The sequence below is a fragment of the Melitaea cinxia genome, chromosome 18 (assembly GCF_905220565.1).
Source record: "Melitaea cinxia chromosome 18, ilMelCinx1.1, whole genome shotgun sequence".
Taxonomy (NCBI): Eukaryota; Metazoa; Arthropoda; class Insecta; order Lepidoptera; family Nymphalidae; genus Melitaea; species Melitaea cinxia.
In genome coordinates, this window is record NC_059411.1 from 4298793 (window position 1) to 4321400 (window position 22608).

The window sequence follows — 22608 nt, forward strand, 5'->3', positions numbered from 1 at the left end:
AATAAAAATACACAAAAAATGTTAAGAGAAAAATGTAAAAAAGGCGGTACTCACAATTACAATATGTTTCAGAAAACTTTTTACCTTTGCCTGACGGGGGCGGAGGGGGTGGCCCAGCTGGTTCGGGTAAGGAACACGCAGGTGGTGGGGGGAATATTGGAGATTCTTCCACCGAAGGCTCCAAGATTGGCGGGGGAGGCATTATGAGTGATGACGACATCACATCATTGCCATTGGTCAAGGATGACGACATATCACACGGTGACATTCCATTCGATAAGCCGTTTGTTAGTGATGACGTCATGGACGCGGGTTGGTGGATAGATTGCAAGGCGAGAGAGGACGGCGGAGGGGGTGGGATGGCGTCGGATGGAGCTCCGTCTGGTTTTCTTTGCGCCTCGGTGTCAGCTATTGTTAAGTCATCTATTTCTTCTGCTAACACGGTCTCCAGCTATAAAAATATAAATAATTGTATTTATTATTCTAAATATATCTTTTTTTCTTTTTTATATTTAATATAATTTTGTCGAAATCATCTAGCACCATTTTGGAAATGTATAACCTATCACTAACAATGATTAAAATAGTATTAAAGTGACTAGTTCAGAGGTCTAGTTTGAGCTGTTGCAATGCAATCAATTCAGTTGCTGTTCAATTTCATCCTGCCTCGTGCGACAAAGGAAACTATCGCGAAGAAACTTTAGACATTCTAGAAGCAGCTCTAAAAGTTTACTTTTCTCCAACTATCTTTATGGAGGGAGGGACGAGAGGTACAGATATATAAAATAGTTCTTACCTCATGATTCAGATCATCTGCTAAGCGTTCCATGGAGTCGCCTATTTCCGCAATCGAGGGCTGGTGTGCGGGCTGTCCATCAGGGGCCCCGCGTTGGGCGGGCACGTCTGCCAGGAAGTCGAACAAGTTGTCTAGGTTAACTGAGTCCGCACGTGCGCCGGCGCAGGATATACCGCGTAATTGATCTGCCATGCTTTCCAGTTCTGCTCGCTCCTGTTCGGCTTTTTCTGCGAGACTGTGGATAATTTGTTGTTATTACTTAATGTTTTATTAGGTGTCGATGTAGGTAGTTTTTTTTTATAACTACTATAGTACATTTTTAATAATATAGAAAGAAAATCCGTCTTATTTTATTTGTTTTAGTTTGTAAGTTTTTAATTTCGACTTATCGATAAATTTCAGTGTATTCAATTCAAATTATGTGTTGTTTTACGGCTTGTTTTTTTATGGATTTAGTTCAACTCCACTATTTAACCTGTGAATTATAAAAACACGATTTAGCCTGTATAATCACAATTAGGTATAGGCCTCTTTCTCCATGTAGAAGAAGAAGAGAAGGAATCCTACAAACAGGACCACAACATCATAGAAATACCTCATATTGTAACTCGCACCTATTCCGCTTCTCCCTTAACCTGATCTCCAGATTGACGCGGCTTTTACACAATTCAACTTCACAATGTCTCCAGATGTCGCATCAGTCGTATATCCTACAATAGTCACTCACCATTTTTATATATAACTATTTTCGCAAACAGGGGTACGGCTCACCAGACGGTAACCGATTACCGTAGCCTATAGACGCCTGCACCACCAGAAGCATCGGAAGTGCGCTGCCGACCCAATCACCCCAGCTCTGGTCACCTCACTCACCAACAGGAACACGACACTGTTCGAAAACAGTATTATTTAGCTATGATCTGCGGTAAGGTCGAGGCACTACCTCAGTCGGGCCGGTCCATGTTTAGAACGGGAAGCCCGCGGCCCACACACACGGTAGGGCACAGTAGGAATTTTCTGCTCAAAATATGGAGCAGCCCGACTGGGATAGTACCTCGACCTTACAGAAGACCACAGCTAAATAATACTGTTTTCAAGCAGTATTGTGTTCCTGTTGGCGAGTAAGGTGACCAGAGCTCCTGGGGGGTATTGGGGATTGGGTCGGCGACGCGCTTGTGATGCTTCTGGTGTTGCAGGCGTCTATAAGCTACGGCAATCGCTTACCATCAGGCGAGCCGTACGCTTGTTTGTCGACCTAGTGGTATAAAAAAAAAACCTGTTCCGCTCCTCCCGCAGCCGGATCTCGCGGTTGACGCGGCGCATCTCGCGCAGCGCGGCGGCCACCTCCCGCGCGAAGGCGCCGCGCAGGTGCCTCTGCAGCGTGAGCGCGGCGCGGCGCATGCGCAGGAAGGCGGCGCGCTCGCACCAGCCGCGCCACGCCGCCTGCAGGCGCACGGCCGCGCGCCGCCGCGCCGCGAACTGGCGCCGCTGCACCGCGCCCTTGTACCACTGGCGCGCAGGGAAATATCATTCATAAGTTGGTTTTTTGCCCGAGGCCGAAATCGAAACCGAAACTGTTTTGAACTGAAGTCTACTATATTTTAAGTATTTATTTGCACATTCATACTCAAAACGACTTTCATTTTGATATCGTAGACTTTGTGTTACAATATTCTGTACTACTGTGTGTACTGTTCTGTGTGTGTAGACGATGTACACCACGTATTAAGTGAATGTTATAAATAGGAAACGGAGAGGGAATCATTGATGAAACGATTTAGTATGAATAAATTTGATATGGGTACTTTTTTTTCTGTGTTAACAGAACTTTTGTCTGATGCAGCAAATTTGTTAGTTAATATGATCTTACATCATCAATGATTCTTTCTTCATTTCTTAGATATAGTGAGAATTAGGGTATGATGGGGCTGGCATGTCTGTGTAGATAAAAGTCCCTAAAAAAAATTAAAGAATTTAAAAAAAAAAAACAAAATTCTGTCGGTATTTACTTTTTGAGACCTCACACTTCCACAAACAGGAGTTGTGGCGGGGCTGAAAATTTCGGCGCATTTATTGGCCGAAACCGAAACTAAATCTATTGGAACTAAACTAGACATAGGAACCAAAATTTTGCATCTCTTATTCTTCTTGCCTTTAAATGATCACAGTAAGTATCCAAAAGAAGATGAACAAATATTTCACAATACATATCCATGGACTTTTAGCGGTTCTATAGTTTCTCAACTATGAACGAGGAAGGGAAGGAAGTTTTAGGAATTTCTGACTTAAATTTACATCGAGGAGTAATACAACGTAGGTAGTTGAGACAATAATAATAGAATCTCGAACAAATTTAAATGGGACTATACGATAAGCAACAAAATTCGGTTACAAAAAGAGTTATCAAAATCGGTACACCCAGTAAAAAGTTATCAGGTAACACATATAAAATTAGAGTCGTTACTCCTTCATTTTTAAAATCGCTTATGAAACCTAAAGAACCGTTTTTTTTAAAAGTAATATGTATTTATCGGTGTTCAAAACCGTGACCAGTTCACATCACTAATAGGAACCGTAGAAAGGAACAAAAACTAAAAAACCTACACCCTTCTTTATTAAATCGTCGTTTTTTTTTTTTATTATAAAATAAACAATTTTTAATTTTACCTTTTGTATAAGTAGGGCTGACGATTGCAACAGTGCCGTTCTCTTAGCCTCAAGTGGTCCGTGAACGGAGCTTCTCATGAATATCTTCGTGTGACCTATCTGCCAATCGTCTGTCGGTGCGCTCACTAAGGACATTAAGGCCCTGAAACAAATAATTTTATATGTAAATAAAACACAAAAATATTTTAACTAAATAGGACATAAAATAATAATGAACTGATTAGAGAGTTGCAAATACTACTTAATTGAATATTAGTGACCATAGCTAGTTGGCTAATGACAACACATAAATTTCAATCTGAATTTTTTTTCTAATAATTATTATCTTATTTTTTGTACTATTAACACTATCGAAATTCGTCGAATCGTAAAAATAAAATATATTGTTTACCAAAATTAGTTTTTGCGATGATATTAGTACTATTGTCAAAATTTCGATTTTTCTTTAGACAAAATTATGACGACATCCACATACAAATCAATCCAGTCACAAATTCTGTACCCAATTCTATGATTTTTTTTTTTATTTAACAATTTATGTACACTAGGATAGCAAAAGGAAATAGCTCTTATAAACAATGCTGGTACAAAGGCACTACTTATCCCATGATGGAATCTCTTTCAGTAGTCCTGCCACAGGAAACTTATAAAACATTCATCATTTTAAAGTTCGAACTTTAAAATAGTTACTATAATAATCCTTAATATAAAATTAAAAACGCCTCACACTCAACCGCCCCACTAGGATTTAATCCTGTGTCGGGGTCCGGAAACACAAAATTCACAAGCACCTGTATGGCCAATACAAATGTATGCAATGAGCGGGAATCGAACCCGAAAACGCCAGTGCATTCAGCACTGTGACCGTTGCACCAAGGCAATACATATATTTAAGAAAAAAAACATATATTTATAAAGGAGAATGACGTAAACTCACGTTATATCCGGATACACAGGTCTCGGGTGGGGTAGCAGACAGCGGTAGCGCGCCTGGAAGAGTGGCGCGGGCAGGTGCACGGGGTAGCCGTCGCGCCGGATGCGTACGATCTCGTTCATACCGAGGTAGCGTAGCTGTTCCAGCACCAGTTGCTCGTCGTACTTGCCCGCTACTTTGTTCTCATTTGGTTTGATGCAGCGGACGTACCTGATTTGGTGCCAATTATTTCTTAGTAAGAAGTGTTTTATAAGTGAAAAACTATTTATAATCTTTACCAGCTGTGTCCTCCATTTTCACTCGCGTTAAAAAAATATTATATGCCCTTATAACCATCTAAATGGTCATCTCCTGGTAAATGGACTAAAACTTGGTAATGGATCCAATGCAAAAAGTTTTCAATTAAAATCAATAGTTCCTTATAGTATTAGTACAGATTAGTTCAATATAAATTAGTCATTTTACGTGCATGTAATAAAAAACAGTATGGACGAATATTTTCGTCCCTAAAGAAATAGACACCCAACGAATTGAGTATGGGTCAGCTAGTAAACGACAGACACAACAATAACAAACGTTTTACAAATATAATAAAAAGGTTTATATTTCCAGGCGTTAAAACTAAGAACGTACCAGACGTCAGTAGCTTGAAGCATGTCGACAAGCGACTGCAACTGCGCCCGGAAGGTGTCGACGACTGTGGGTCTGCCTTTGGACGTGCCTCTCTGCGTCGTGCTCGTTGAACCGGGACTCGACAAGGATATATCCTGAGATAAAATAATTTCCATACACGTCAAGAAGTTATTAAGGCCCACCAGATATGAATGGGGAAAGGGTGTAGGTAGAGATGATATGTATATCACGTACGCGGATAAATTTTTTAAACCTTCCTGTAATCTATAAATTAGTGTTCCTTGGCTCAATTAAATTGTTCATTTTAAAGAAAATGACGCTACATCTCTAGGCTAATTTATTAAGCTATAATGTATAATTAATATTACAAAAATTATAACAATGTATAAAATAATATAAAAGGATTAACGTTTTGAATGAAAAAAAAAACAGCGAAATTGTAGTTCGCACAAGTAATTCACATAATATACTGAATTGCGGAAGATATGCTAGAATAGACACAAATCAGATACTTAACCTATAATAAGCCCATTAATTTTTATATTTCGCTACAGGTACGTGTATGTAATGGACACAAGTAAATAAACAGGAACAATCTGGACTTTCTTATATACAACTAGGTCGGCAAACAAGCGTGCGGGTCACCTGATGGTAAGCGATTACTGTAGCTTATAGAAGCCTGCAACACCAGTAGTAGCATTGCAAGAGCGTTGCCGACCCTACCCTCAATCCCCCCTAGGAGCTCTGTTCACCTTACTCACCAACAGGAACACTGTTTGAAAACAGTATTATTTAGCTGTGATATTTCTTGTAAGGTACTAACTACCCCAGTCGGCCTGCTCCAGACTTTGAGCAGGATATTTCCTGCTGTGCTCTACCTCAGTTACACTACACATATATTATACACTTAAAAGTTGGACTTACATGGCCAGGCGGTGCTAAATCCTGCACATAATCCGCAAGTTCCCTCACAAAAGGATTAGCGGATCTACTGAGATGGTCTATGAACGCATCTTGCTGGGTATCTCTATTCTTATCCACAAAACCATGCACGCTGTATGAGACGGTGCCGGCGTAGTGTTGGACACCGAACTCTTCTTCCCATTTGCGACGGGAACCTTTCACAAAGCTCTGGTGTTCGCCGAACTCAGCCTGAATGTTTGTTAGGTACGCGCTGTCTGATCCCTGGAAAAATTGTTTTTGGTGGGTTATGTGAGGTATGAATTGAAGCTACAGTTTGTACTAGTCACTTGTTTAGACTGTTATACTGATAGTTCATAATCATTATCATCATCACTCCAGCCTATCACAGTCCACTGGCGGACATAGGCCTCATGCGTTTTGCCCATAGTAACCACGCTGGGCAGGCGGGTTGGTGATCGCAGGACTGACTTTGTCCCACCGAAGACGCTGCTGCCCGGCGTCGGCTGATAGTTCAAATTGCCATATATTATATTATGGATCAAAGATAATCAAATCAGTCGATCAAAATCGCTACTTAAGCATTAGTCGATAAATGCCAAAAAAAATTTTTTGGTAATTTAGACTAATGTGCATAATTGGTACAATTTTTTCTTAATGAATGAATACGTGGTTTAGACAGTTTACCTTTGGCATGTGACACTGTTCGCTAAGTAACTTGAGTAGACTTCTCGGAGGCTTTTCCAACAGTTCCAGACAAGCAGCGTTGTCAGTGAACTGTATTTGGTTATATTTAATTCCTTCTTGGCGATACTGTAACAAAAAGAATATATTGACTAATTTAACACGAATTTTATTTATAAAATACATTATTTATAGAATTTTGATTTCAATAACGGCAAACGCTAGTTTAATTATCAACCATTCTATTATTATTAAAATACTAGTTTTTACCCACGATTTCGGTTGCATTATTTTTTTTGAAATAAAAAGTATCCTATGTTACTTTTACTACCTCAAAGAATATGTGTACAGTTTCATGATGATCGGATAAGTAGTTTTCGCGTGATAGCGTAACAAACAAACTTACATTCACATTTATAATATTAGTAGGGATTGTGTTGACAGCCCGTTAAGATTGGCAACGCGGTTGTATTGATCTTGGATGTAAACGTGAATATTTATGCAGTATAAAAAAATAAAATAAAAACATCAGTTAGTACTCACGATCTCCTGTTCAAGCGCGAAAACGTAATTATTGAAGAACATATGAAGCTTCTCATTAGCGTAGTTGATACACAGTTGTTCCAATGAATTCGAAGCAAAGTTTTCAAATCCGAATATATCGAGAACGCCAAGAGCCCGCCTAGCTTCCCTCCCAGGAGCAGAACAACTGTTGACGTGGCGGACAAGCCAAGCGAACGTACGGGCGTATAAAGCGCGTGCCATTGCGTGACGATTTTCACGTGCCTGGGGAGAATAATTCAAATTGACAAGAGGCATATAATTTAAGTTTTAGCTTTGTATGTCTTCTATTATATTTAATTTCGGTATAAAATTTGACCCAGTTTTCGAACTTAAAAACAGCAAAATATTTTTGATGCTAGTATATATTTCGTAACATTATTTAAGTAAAAGTACACAAATGAATATTATATATGGGTTTAACAGTAAAGAACATTTTAAATCATATTGCTCATGTAAAACTCAAGAGCTATGTTTATGTAACATAAATATATCTGTTTGTGTAGTATCATCATTTCAGCCTATTGCAGTCCACTGCTGGACATAGGCCTCCACAAGTTCACACCAAAAATGCGTGAACTCATGTGTGTTGCCCATAGTCACCACGCTGGGCTGGCTTTGTCGCACCTAAGACGCTGCTGCTCGTCTTCAGCCTGTGTCTTTCAAAGCCAGCGGTTAGATGGTTATCCCGCCATCGGTCGGCTTCTTAAGTTCCAAGTAGTGAAACCTTGTTATCACTTAGTCACCTCTTACGACACCCACCGGAAGAGAGGGGGTGGCTATATTCTTTGGTGACGTAGCCACACAGCACAGTGTAGTATAAAGGGCTTAATTAAACTAGTTTACATTATTATCCGTCTCAAAGAATCAATTCAAATAAATACTTACTTCGTGTAAGCGTAACGGTATGTCGGTGACATTTCCTCGCACGTTGATCTGTCTCTCTAACAAAACACGTTGTGCCGTCGGGGGCGCTAAGCCTAAGAGATTTGCGACTGCATCCACTGCTTCTGCGTCTTCTGGTGCTAGGGTAGTTCGTTCGCCGTCTACATCCTAATGAACATGTAATGTCTTCAGTTTTTGATTTTTTTTATAAGTGTTTGTTTTTTGTGTATAAGCAATTTTAGTTGATATAAATTAGTATGTTATATATTGAAATACAGAAAAAAATATGGTTGTAGATTACCCTGATTTCCAGATAGTAAATAAATTGACAATAAAATGAAATAAGGAACAATAAAAACTTAAAGTGTTTTCTATATGATATACTAATATTTCTTACTTGCATGTGCAAAAAAGTTAAATAGATATTTTTTTCCTTAGTCAAGTCACGTTCATATCAAAGTTTTACCTGAAATCGTATATTTCCCAGCCATAAAACAGCAGCCAGTACTTTAAACAGTCCTTCACACATATGCAGCGGTACTTGCAGCACAGTTAAAGCTAATTGCAACGCCTCTAGCTTGCCCTGTTCCCCTCCTCTGCCCTTCCCAGCTTCATCGTCTTCGGGCCGAAGATATTTAAACTGAACGCCGTCACGTAGACGCAACGTACTTCGTAGTTCTGCATTATGCTACAACAAGAATGTATTGATTTGAAAGTTAAGATTTATCTTGAATATTCTTAAACAGAACAATTTTAACACTTTTGTTATATTTAAAAATTTAGGGCAGTTAAAAAGTTATTTGTACAAGATATAAGAAAAAAGTTTTTTACTAATGTATTAAAGAAAATTAAAATATCTATATCTTCTAAATTAATGGCATGTAATTTAGGTACAAAGTAACATATTAAACGGGTTTGTAAAAAATAATAATTTTATATTGACAAAGTTATTTACGTCGATACAATAGTAAAATAATAAAACATAATTTTTATTTTTTTAAACGTAGATTATATGTAGATAATGTTTGTGTATATTGAAGGTTAATAATAACCTACAATTACTAGGAACTACCCACATTCCAAAGCCTCACCTTAGCTCCTTCAACCAGCTGGTAAAAGACATGATAGTTGGTCTCCCTGGGCGCCGGTCCAGTTATTCTAGCACGCTCCAAGAGGAAATCTCGTAGCACAGCACCTTTTATTCCCCCCCGGTGATCCAATCTTACTTCCACGAATTTGCCGAAACGTGACGAATTATCATTACGAACAGTTTTCGCGTTACCTGTAAGAATTATTTCTTTGAGGTCGAGGTACTATTTATGTATTTTTATATCGCTTTGTAAGATATGTATCTACGAATTATAAAAATATATAAAAAGAAAATGCATTTATGCACATTTTTTTTTTGAACTAGCACAAGTATGTTTGTTATGTATTTTCCGCATAAATGTGTTTTTTAATATTTACGCGTATTTCACTCATTATAATGAAAAAACTTTTTCGGATTTTATTGCGGTTTATTAGGTTTTTGACATGCGCGACGTTTCGGATACTTTACAGCAACCATGGTCACGGGAGGACTGTCGGAAGGAAACGTCGAGCATGTAAAAAACCTAATAAACCGCATAAATGCATTTTTTTTTTTGCGATTTTAGCCATTTTGGCAGTATTTTGTAATTTACTTAGGACGGAGGGCAGTGATGCAGAGGCAGGACGTGAATGTAAAAACGGTTTCCTGATTCGGGTTTAGCGCACTGAAATACATAATCTTAGATGGGTCTGGTCAAAATTACAGAGCACTTTTTTGTGGCCTGTGTTATTATTACACTATGGAATATATTTTTATAATTTAAATATAATAAATATTCCCTTCACGTCCTGCCGGATTCAGCGCACTGAAATACATAATCTTAGATGGGTTTGGTGAAAGGTACAGAGATTTTTTTGTGGTCTTTTGTTATTATTACATTAAGGAGTATATTTTTATAATTTAAATATAATTATTTAAATATTTCTTACCAAAAGCTTCTAATACGGTGTTCGCCTCAAGAATCTGCTGTTCCGCCCAGGACGCTTGCCCCCCGGCAGCGCATAAGTACTGAAGAATTAACTTCGTCGTTTCTGTTTTACCAGCTCCGCTTTCACCAGATATCACAACTGACTGGTTCTTTTCGCCATTCTAATAAAATAATACAAATTGAATTACTATAGTAATGTCCTAAAAGTTATTTTAATATAGTGAAATAACCAAAACAACCTATGAAACGTTTTGTGATACAATAATGAAATGAATGATAAAATTAATCTTTTTGAAACTCAGGATTTTGAAATAACTGATACGATATGCTTTTTGATATTTATAAGTTATATGGTTCTAACGTTAAACAGATGAAAAAAGATTTATTTGGAATTTCTGACAACGTGTTGGCGCAGCGGTCACAGCTCTGGCTGTCGGATGTTCGATTCCCGCTTACGACAGATATTGTATTTTCTATATAGATGTTTGTCGTGATCTAGGCGTTTGTACTTATGTATTGCGTGTTTCCGGATCCAAAAACAGGAGAAAATCCTACTGCGGGCCGTTGAGTGTGTAGCGTTTATTTATTTAATAATAATAATAATAAATCTTTATTTCTTCAACCGTTAGTACATAACATTAACACATATTACATCAGTTATATTTAGTATAACTATTTATTTAGTTAGTTATTTAATTTATTTGGTCACGCTTCTCCACTGCAGGTGTGCAGATAGGTTATGTAATCCAAGTAATACGCATATATTGATATGTTGTTTATTAAATGCGATCTAAAATTTTATTAGTTTAATTTATTTTATGAAATTTTAATAATAACGACTGCAGGTCCCAGTTTTGCTAATCTTTCTTGGTTATTTTTTTCCCAATCGCTAGCTTTTCTCACTTTCTTAGACAAGCATTTAGCAAATAAAATATTCTTTTTTACTGATATACCTCTAACGATACATGTTTTATATCCATTTGTACGATTTCCGTTTAAAGATATTTTAAAAATATTCTAATGAAACATTATAATACGCGTTAACTGTGCAATACCGTTAAATTTTATTTTTGTAATAATAATACAATAAAATGTAAATTTAAATCGTTATATATGCATATAACAGAATGGGAAAGTCTGACTTATGTTATTAGAAATTTATATTGAAAATAGTATAATATTTTATAGTTTTTTTTAATGATTTTTTTTTATAGTTAACTATTTATCTGTATATTTATTACATCTGTAATAATAGTATGACTACACATCCAATTCTATTAATCGGAAATTTCAAATGAAATTAAATAGTATTCTTAAATTGGTATTGAAGATAAAGCATATTTTTTTCTATATTTTTTAACCGACTTCAAAAAAGGGGGAGGTTTTAAGCTTCAATTCGACTGTTTTTTATATCTGTGCTACCTCAGAACTTTTACTGGGCACACTGATTACGATGAATCTTTATTTAATCGAAAGGTGGTGCTTGTCATGTGGTGGCCCATTTAATCAGGATATGACAAGTACTTTGTGACTTATCTCTGATTATGCGTATTTACTTGACTATTTTTTCGTCCAGTAAGTTGTACTTAATGGTCGATGTAATTGAAGTCGTTTTTTTTCTCGTTTACAAGCAAACACAATTATCTTTTTCTGTTGTCTGTCTATCTGTATTTTAACTGAGCATAAGAATGTTTCTACTGAACGATTATACACACCCCCCTATATCAGTGCGATTCCCTTGAGTGAGGGTGATGGAAATTTATAATAAATAGGGATATTTATGAAAAACTTTTTAATCAATTTTTAAATAGTATTTTTTACCGTTCATTTTCTGGTTCTGATGGCGTACGATCAGGTTGTTCATCATTTGCGAAGACACCAGACAGATACTTTAAGAAGATATAAGTATAGCGAGAACTATCTCCCTTTTAATTCGGTTAATGATATCTATGAAGTACAAAAATATTATTAGACATGAAATGTAGCATAATAATCTACCTGTAGGGAGCTGTACGCCGATTCAGCTAATGCGAAAACATGAGGCGGCAAGCTCCCAAAGGCTTTGCTGCGATAATTTTGCATATCCTCCTGAAATTTAACAGAGCGTTTTGTACAACATTTACATTGTTTTGAGTGACGTAACCATACTGAAATGAAAACATAATTTTAATCACTTAATTTTTTAATATGTTTGACAAACATACGCTATTGAAAGCCATTTTAACCTGAAGAAGAAGAAGACAAACATACGGTCAATCTAAGGCAAGCCACTTAATGCCTATATTTTAGAAAGCAGCCGGTTTATGTACGTATGAAATAAACATTTACATATATAAATATTACACTCAGACTGTAGGTTGTAATCGAATCCACGAACCTGGAGCGGACAGCAGGGTCACTGCTATAACTGCGCTATTATGTCATCCAACTATATCTTTTTCTCCTTTTATCCTCACTTATATTAAATAATAATTTATTAGTAATTGCATTATTGCTTTTAATCGTACAATATAATGTGGCAATTGCTATTATAAACTAAAACACAAATGATTATAATTCTAAGACTAAGTAATAATGAACAATAAAAAGAAATGCCATTTTGTGTCAGCGATCCGTAAAATTAAAATTTTGTTACCATTTCTGGATATTCTATAGTCTGTAACCTCATAGGCAGCTCTGCGACCCCAAAGTTTTTTAATTAAAAGTGTAATTGTCGTCAGTTGACGTAAATAACTTTTATTTGTCTTTAGGTTTGCCCTTTGCTCTTCCACGTTTACACCCACACTGTTTTCAAGTGGAGGGATGCCGCATCCCCTTTACATAGAGGGGTAGTAAGCATAATATTACTGTATGAAGCTACCTTATGGAAATTAATGTTCTTTAAACACTTCGAAAATATATTTGTTCTATATTTATCAACCGTTATTTTAATTTAAAGAACATATGTTTTTCATCTGTTACGTTATTGTCTTCCAATAGAAAGAAATAAAAGAAACAAAACAAATTAATAGGCATATTTTTAGAAAAAAAAATCACACATTCTCATTAAGTTAATAATAAAAGTTTGTACAAAGAGTCTCATTAGTCATCTTATCTTCTTGCTTGGAATAATTAGTAATAAACAATACAAGGCGTTCTATTTCTTTATCAAAGATAAACGGTTTCCCTCCAAAATATATGTAGAACAATGTTAGTTCGTCAATGAAAGGGTTCCAAGTTTTATGGGAATTGTAGAAGATATGAATATTTTTACTTTTGACTGTCAACCATGATTAAATGTAACTTGTAATAATTTTAATAGTAATTTGGTAAAAGAACAAAATGGCATTTAATTTTATTATAATTGCTTTACATTATAAAATCTCTCATTTAATTTTTTTTTCCGTAAAGATACCGATTTCTTATATTTTTTTTTAATACAAACTTTATCCCGACATTAATGTACACAACAAAAAAGTGTGTGTGTACTTATGTACGCACGTAAGAAGTTATACTTAATTGGCTATAGCTTCAGGTTACTAACTTTTTCTTCATTGACTTGCGCGCGCATCATAAAAATTCACTCTCATCATTTTTCCCTAACGCGTCAAAAGAAATATAACTTTAAAAAAGAGTTATTCGATTTGATGCAACCATTCGAAAGTTATGCGCTTAGCTACACACATTTCGACGGTTTAATTTTATTTATATAAATTGATTTCTGGTAAAAAGTTCGCTAAGGTCGAAACAAATCGGTGTTTAATAATAAATATTACAGTTTAATTGCTTAATACTTACTATGTTGTAACATCCTAATTCTTTGTATGGATTCACTGCGACTAGAATTGAACCTGTGTATGTCTGTTTATTGTATAGGAAAATGTATAGTTACAAATAGTATTTTGCACTATTGGTATTAAACTATTATTTGTAGTAAACAATTGTAACTTAATGTGTAGAACAAGCGTTCGCCTTGGTATGCCTTAGGTCCAGCTTTCAGAATCCAGGAGCTTTGGCTACCTTTACACACCACAAGGAACACAACACTACTTGAGACTCGAGAGCAGTGTTATTTAGATGTGATCTTCCGTCAGGTTGAGGTACTCCAATCCCCCAGTCAGGCTGCTCCTAACTATTAGCAAAATATTTCGTACTGTGCTCTACCTCAATCAAATTTAATTCAACCCTTTAAAAACTGAAAAGATTTTAAAATGATTTTAAAGTTAATTTCAGTCGTATTCGATTGTAACTAGAATTTTATTTCCACAAGAGACTGAAAAAATATTCTTCAAACGAGTGTTGATATTAAATTTCATTTTTAGTTAGTGAAAAATAATGTTAATCGTTACTTTTAAAATGTAATTAGCTATAAAAATGTCAACTACAAGTACAAAGCTAATTATGTAATTGAATCCGGAAACTATTACGTAGCTCTGTCAATTGAAAGTCGCGACAGATAAGTCATTAAATTGTTAATTGTTGTGTGATTAATTGTTACGGAACACAAAGAAATTACAATTTATACGCCTCGATTGTACTTAAAATTATGAAAAAAAAAAGATTTATTTGCCATAGGAAATACTATAAATACCTATAAAGCCAAGAACAATATTAAACATACATAGGTACTTATATCCGAACTTCATTATTTTTCATTGCATTAGAAAGAGGTTTAATATACAATAAAGCATATATCTTAAAGATTGCTATATATTAGTAATTAATCCTAGCCTCCTAATTTTTATATCATTGTTTGAAGGTTATATATGTTTTGTAAGATATAAAAGCAAACGAGAAAAACTAGTCACTAAATTACAGCTTTAAAATTGCTAGCAAATTAAAATATCTATATAAAGACTTATTTTGGAATAAAGATTTATATTACTTACTTGTCAGACCTAAGAACTATAAATGATTCGTCGAGTATATAAACAGTGACAGACCAAAATCACGTAAGCTTAACAAATGGTACTTTTTTAAGCTAGGACTTTTAAAGCTTTTGGACAAAAGGATACATATATGAGGTCGTGTATGTATCTGCGTTTAAGGTTGTCGTTGATGGCCTGCTCGGTGATCTGTGGCATCATCGTCATGTCCGGCACTCCGGGCCCCTCGTCCTTGTCCCGCTCCTCCATTTTGTCTGAAAAAAAGAATGATAAGCTTGAATAAACTCCCTCTTAATCACGCAACTCTTTTGACAGCGGAAAGATACGACGTTATTAAATATTATTATTAGTCGCTTAGAATATTATTTACTTTATTTTGTCTTGATTTTAAAAAGGACATTAATTCTTTCAAAAAGAATGAAATAAAAGTAGTAAGTAGTAAAAGTAGTTTTTTTTTTTCGAAATGATTATACTACTGGCCTTTACAGCGTCACCGGTGAGAGGGGCCGGGTACTGTAGACACCGGCCGCGAAAAGAAGTAGATTAAAACATACTACATACTTGAATGTTATTAGTTGTTTATGTATGTTATTAAAAGTTCAGTTCAGAAAAGACGTTTGTTTGGAAAATAATAGAGCAAAAGAAGTAGAATAAAAGATGCTTGTACAGCAGTGATTGTAATTAGTTACAGAACATAACGATACGATACGAATCCACTACGGGTTGGCGGATATGTTCCCTACTATGACTAACGGTCGCTATCAGGTATTTATGATAACGACCGGGACCTACGGCTTTACGTGCTCTTTGAGGCACGATGGGGAGACCTACAAAGACATACATCCAAACCGGTAACAAATATTTGTGCAAATACAAAATTTTATCCCGAGCGGTAATCGAACCTGCAAACCGTCAATGTTTTATCGATCATTTTGTCATCACCATCATTATCAATGTTGTAGAGAGAGCGGTTTAAGTATCCAATTGCTAACACATCTTCTCTCCACAACACTTCAACACAATACAAACCAATAACCTTATCTCATTCACTTTGTTTTTCTTTCTTATTTATCTTAGACCGGAACGTATTCAACTTTATTTCTGATGTATAAATTCTTCTTCTTTATTATTGCCTATTGCGAAATATCCCAAAACTGCGTACCAATTTATTTTATAAAAAAAAAAATCGATGTTTTAAGCGACTACATGCATCACTACACCAGAGCGGTTGTTAATAGAGTTGTACATAGCAGTACTGCATTTTTATTTCTGATAAAACGCAATACAAATCAACCATGTGCTGCTCATTTACCAGTTATTTCACTGTCAATCAACAGCTTTGTACTACCGTGCTTCGTACGTGGAACGAATTTAAGTGTTCCATTATGTTATAACAGCAAATCATACTTTTGTTGAACGCAAATATAGCAATAAATTATTGTACACATATAAAGTTGTTATATCCTGTCCTGTCATGTCTACGACGGACTAAAATCGCTCGTCGAAATTAAAAATGACTTATTATAAAAATTGACTACAAATAAATGAAATGAAAATAAATAAAGAAAATAAACGTCTCACATTCAACTCTCTAATGATATAACGTAAAATGAGATATACTTAACGAACTATTGTATTAATTTTTAGCTGACGTAGAAAAAGAGTAGGTTCGCAATTCCACTGCATTTTTTTCTTTATTTTACCTCATAACTTTTTACTAGATTTACCGATTGTGATGATTCTTTTTTTACTCAAATCTGGTGCTTGTGCTGTAGTACAATTTAAATACCAATTTACCAATTTCAGCGAGACTTGGCGAGTACACTTTTAACTATCTCTAATAATGCGTATTTGATATTCGATTTTTTCTTTAATTTTTTTACTGGTCGATGTAAATTGCTGTTTATTTTTGATAACCATCATTATTATGTAAAATAATGTTTTTAATCCAGCATACTAGTACCTATAACACATTGAAACATAAGAGCACCAGACAATGATCATAACAAGTTGGCAAAGTTTCAAAGTTTCGACGATACTAACATCTTATGTGCTACGATACGGTTTAATAAGCTTGGCTAGACAACATTCGTGAAACAAGATTACTTTGCTTATTTATTTGTTTTTGCACAACGTAAACATTGAGTCTGATAATTATGTTCTTAACTATATATTTAAACTTAAATTCAGTTTGACAATATGCATATGAGTAAATACATATGCATTGATTGCAGAATTATGGCATTCTATGACATATTTATGGATTTAGTAGGGGAGCGAGGGGCTTGTTGTAACATTTTTCATGAAAACTAATATATCTTGAAATCTATTGATTATATTGCTACTAAATAAAGATGGATGGATGCTGTAACTCTTCCTCTACCCAATAAAGTAAAAATAATACCATAACTATTAGTCATTATTTTACAATCAATTATTTTCTAGAAGAAGTGCGGTGTTACAACTTACCTCGTGCTTGGGGCAAGTTGTAACATCTACCGGGGCAAGTAGTAACGACAAAAAAAAACGACACTAATACCTGTAATCATTTATTCGTTGTTTATTTTTAACAAAATTGACACCTTTTTAAAGTAGGTATTATGTAATTCTTATCAAAAATCAACTCAAATAGACTTTTAAGTAATCAACGCCTAAAAATTAAATAATTAACAGTTTTATGTACTTAAACACTACTTATAATCATCATTGCACTTTTATATCACAGTAAGTAATTAAATTATTTATATGTAAGGTATGCTTCGTAATTATCTCTTTTTAATATCTATCTTACAAAGTATTGTACTTATATAAGAAACAACATTTGGTAGGTTTCATTATAATTAAATTCAGTCTTCATCTGAGCAACAATTAATACAAATAAAAGAAATAGTGTCTCCTGTAACACATCCTACATGTGCCCACATCTTATAAATGATACACTCTACCCAATCTTCTTTATTTGAATCTGTGTAAGCTTCACCACATACCAGACAATATGTATCTATAAAGAGATACGTGACATAATCCGAAAGTCTGACTAGCTTTCCGAATACTGCATTTTTTTTCTAAAACTTTAGCTGCCGCTAACTCGTACACTTCTTGGCTTTGTGTTGCCCGCTCTGACTTTCTTTTATACACCCTCATTCTAGAAGAACATAACTTGGGGCATATTGTAACACGTTAATCAAGCCTGGAATTTTGTTACAACTAGCCCCGGGTTTTTGTTACAACTAACCCCATGGTATGATTTTTAACATTTATCAACATAACTATTTAAACAATTTAGCAACCTTAAAAACTGTTACACATTATCAAAGATAGATAAATTTGTATGTAAATAAGATATAGAAAGTCTGAAATTAGTCGATATTAATAATGCAAACCAAAATTTTACGACAGTACAATTTCATATTACCTGGCAAAAATGATGCGCGTGCACAATTTCGCTCATTGCGCCGGCTGGCGGGACACTGGCTATGGCAACATGATGCAGCGCGGTTTATAGGTTAAATCGAGTCAAAGAAATGCGTTAATAAAGTTTAAGATCCTAGTGAAAAGAGCCTGTTACTACTTACCCCTGTTACAACAAGCCCCTCGCTCCCCTATATAGTTGCTTGAAAGATTCTTTGACTTTAACTATAACGACGATTAAAAGTGCTTTCGGATTCTATGTGAATATTGAAATTTTTGATTTTGAAGTTGAAGGTGAAGGAGACGAATTGAAGAAGTTGATACAAAAATTACAATGTAGTAACTCCATTATCGATAGACTACATTGACGTATGTAGATAAATAACAACTATAGCTGTGCCCGCGACTTCGTGAAAATCCTCCTCCTTCCTCGTGAAATAGTGACTTTGGACAGCTTTTTTGGATATGTCTTTTGGTTTATGTTGGACATCAGAATAGCTCTAATATTACGTCTCTTGTCGCAAACTTATAATGACATTAAAACATTAACATAAACCATACATATTTCCATACAAACTTTCCTTCGCTATTCACTATTGTTATTTGACACCCTTGAGGGTAAAACTTTTACAAAATTTTGCATGTCATATTTATTTATATCAAATCAACAGCCTAAAAAATAAATTTCAAGCGTCTAGCTCTAAAAATGACGATACGTCCATGCAACTTTTCATCCCCAACCCCTTTTTCGCGTTAAAATGCAGCCTATGGTCCTTTCTCAGGCTCTATATGATCTGTTTACCAAATTACATTTAAATCAGTTGCGTAGTTATTGCGTGACAGCGCGACAGACAGACAGAGTTACATTTGCACTTATAATATTAGTAACAATAATAATATCTGGAAATTAAAGTAAATTTTAGCAAAAATAATGAAAAAGACGAGTGAAAACACGTTAGTCGTCTATCTTGTATACAAACAGATTTATTAACTCAATTTTTCCATCGCCTGTTATTTCCCATCGCTACCAATATTTTCTAAGACGTTGATCTCAATAGATTAAGTAAACATCCATTGTATAAGCGTACGATCCCCTCTGTCAATGATGTCGCTCCGGCGAATTCAGGGTTCAAGGGTGTTTATTACGATGTTAGCATATTATACATTTTTAATTTAACTAATTTTCATTACACTATGCTATTTTCTTTTTCGATATACATATATTAATAGTATTTATGGTAATTTATTGTATCATTTATTAAAGTCCTTTAGTTTATATGTAACTATAACATACTTTAATGGTACCAAAACATTTGTAACAAAACTACTGTAATACACATACAAAAACAAATCGAAACCAATCATACGTATATTACCTAACTATGATAACTAGCGGTCGTCCAACGGTCGAAATTCGACCATTATTAAAAGTTTAATTTAAAAAATACCAAAAATAATAATAAAAATAAAGAACCTTTTCAAAAATTTTCAATTTGACTACATACTGACAATCAACAAAAAAGTATAATATGCGTGTATGTGTGTAGGTTTTTTTTTATTGATTTAATATATTTTTATGTGTAATTAAAAAAATATATATATAAGCATTGTGCACTCCTTCTCTACATAAATTATAAGTGTACGAAATTTCATAATCATCAGTCCGCGCAATTTTCGTAAAAAGGGGTACAAAGTTTTTGCTTCACGTATTAATATATAGATTATGGTGGTTAAAATTTAATGTCATATACAAACAATATCCTACATAATTGTGTTTGCTCGCAAACGAAAAAAAAAAACCGACTTCAATTACATCGACGACAACATACAACGTAGATCGACGAAAAAATAGTCAAGTAACTACGCGTTATCAAATATTACTCAAAAAGTAGTTATCAGATCTCAATAAAATTTATATGTGACCACATGACAAACATCAGCTTTCGATTAAATTAAAAATTATTAAAATCGGTACACCCAGTAAAAAGGTATTGCGGATTTTCAAGAGTTTCCCTCGATTTCTCTGGGATCCCATCATCAGATCCTAGTTTCCTTATCATGGTACTAAACTAGGAATATCATCTTTCCAACAAAAAAAGATTTATCAAAATCGGTACACCCAGTAAAAAGTTATTGCGGATTTTCAAGAGTTTCCCTCGATTTCACTAGGATCCTATCATCAGATCCTAGTTTCCTTATCATGGTACTAAACTAAGGATATCTCCTTTCTAACAAAAAAAGAATTATCAAAATCGGTACATCCAGTAGAAAGTTATGTGGTATAATACAACGTAGGTCAACGAAAAAAGCGGCAAGTAAAAACGCATTATTAGATATAACTCGAAAAGTAGTTGTTAGATCTCAAATAAATTTAAATGGGACCAATTGACACACACCACCTTTCGATTAAAAAAATTTTTGTCGAAATCGGTCCACCCGGTCAAAAGTTCTGATGTAACATACATAAAAAAAAAATACAGTCGAATTGAGAACCTCCTCCTTTTTTGGAAGTCGGTTAAAAATCTAGAAGTGGTAGCTGTATTTTTTTTCTTACATACATCTTCATTATTCATAATTCTTGTTTTGTCTACCTACAATTATTATTTTATAGTTAAACAACCATACTTAGTATCATCACAACTTAAATAATATAATTTCTTTTTTTTAATTCTGTAACATACAATCAGCAAAAGTGGGGCTAAGGTTAATTTAACATCAAGACTAGGGTAAGGACTACAACAGAGGATAACAGAAATCAGGATCTTTCCAAACTGCACCAACGGCCTTATATATTATTTATTAAAATAAATTAATAACATATATCCACAAACTATAACAATGTCTATAGATTTAGTATAACTGTAGTTCGTTGCTCGGAATTATGATAACGCGTGATACGAGAATAGTTACTAGAAGGGAGAGTGTCGATTTACATCAATCTTGATTTTCGCCTCGAGGGTTTATTACGTATATTACTTTATCGTCTGTTGACTCGTTTGTTGGCTTATCGAAATTTAAAATATATATTTATTTAACTGACAGCAACGTACTCAATATACAGTTTATCTTATTTAACTTAAAGTACCCTTAAATTAATATATTGTAATTTGTTTAAATGATTGTTACGAGTATAGTACTTTGTAGAGGAGGAAACAAAAGTGATTGTGAGTTTATGCTAAATATTAGCTTTTGTCTGCGACTTTACACACTTAGATTTTGGCATTAGGTATTCAAATTATTAAATTAGTAACTTCACTTCGATATGATGAAATATGTTAAAAACACATTTTATTATTCTATATTTGTCTGCAGAAACTTCAGACGTAATTAGATTTATTATTAATATATAGTATCTTCTTAATTATACAACCGCAGCAACAGGGAAAACAGCATCAAAATGCAGTTAATTATATTTAGAAGGTGTAGTGAGGTTCATTAGACTCATATATATCATATGTAATATATTTTTTAATGTATATAACTTAGTGTATAACTTTCGAGTATCCTGTTTTTTTATTGTTCTCTTATAGTTCATTATTAAGTTTTTTTAAATATAAATACCAACTTGTGTAGTGGCATTGTTTTCTGTAATAATTATATTATTTTAATGTGTTTGTTTTCCAATAGAAAGAAAATAAAATAAAATAAGCATATAAAATGACACAGTATAATAAATAGCCCTTGAGGCAGGACGGGCAAGTTATCGCGCGGAAATGTCACTCGCGATCAAAGTATACGTCACATTTGTTCGCGCCGGGGTATCGATATATATTCCCTATCCTATATTGGCAAAATTGGCTCATCTCCGACGCAACTGCAATTTACTCATTTGGCGCTTCCTATTCGTACCGGTACAGTAAACGCTGGTTGGTATACTATTATCCTACCGTACCGTGTGGCTACGGTACTAAAGAATGTAGCCACCCCCTCTCTTCCCGTGGGTGTCGTAAGAGGCGACTAAGGGATAACACAGTTCCGCTACCACCTTGGAACTTAAAAAGCCGACCGGTGGCGGGATAACCATCCAACTGCTGGCTTTGAAATACACAGGCCGAAGACGGGCAGCAGCGTCTTCAGTGCGACAAAGCCAGTACTGCGCTAACCAACCCGCCTGCCCAGCGTGGTGACTATGGGCAAAACACATGAGTTCACGTTATTTTTGGCGTAAACTTGTGGAGGCCTATGTCCAGCAGTGGACTGTATAGGCTGTAATGATAATGATGATACTATTAT

The 22608-nt window shown here is 34.7% G+C and overlaps 1 protein-coding gene across 1 annotated transcript in view; it reads right to left on the reverse strand.

The window, feature by feature from the left end:
- Window positions 1-15213, reverse strand: part of LOC123662219 (myosin-I heavy chain) — a 32651-nt gene extending 17438 nt beyond the window's left edge. Inside the window, exons 1-16 of the mRNA XM_045597094.1 lie at window positions 15094-15213; window positions 13877-13939; window positions 12098-12187; window positions 10101-10260; window positions 9173-9363; window positions 8548-8769; window positions 8085-8249; window positions 7179-7421; window positions 6639-6764; window positions 5955-6215; window positions 5031-5164; window positions 4401-4607; window positions 3464-3605; window positions 2073-2305; window positions 797-1031; window positions 85-451 (exon numbers count right to left, since the gene is read on the reverse strand). Coding sequence (XP_045453050.1) covers window positions 85-451; window positions 797-1031; window positions 2073-2305; window positions 3464-3605; window positions 4401-4607; window positions 5031-5164; window positions 5955-6215; window positions 6639-6764; window positions 7179-7421; window positions 8085-8249; window positions 8548-8769; window positions 9173-9363; window positions 10101-10260; window positions 12098-12187; window positions 13877-13939; window positions 15094-15213 — 2959 coding nt within the window. The remainder of the gene's footprint in view (window positions 1-84; window positions 452-796; window positions 1032-2072; window positions 2306-3463; window positions 3606-4400; window positions 4608-5030; window positions 5165-5954; window positions 6216-6638; window positions 6765-7178; window positions 7422-8084; window positions 8250-8547; window positions 8770-9172; window positions 9364-10100; window positions 10261-12097; window positions 12188-13876; window positions 13940-15093) is intronic.
- Window positions 15214-22608: the final 7395 nt, after the last annotated feature.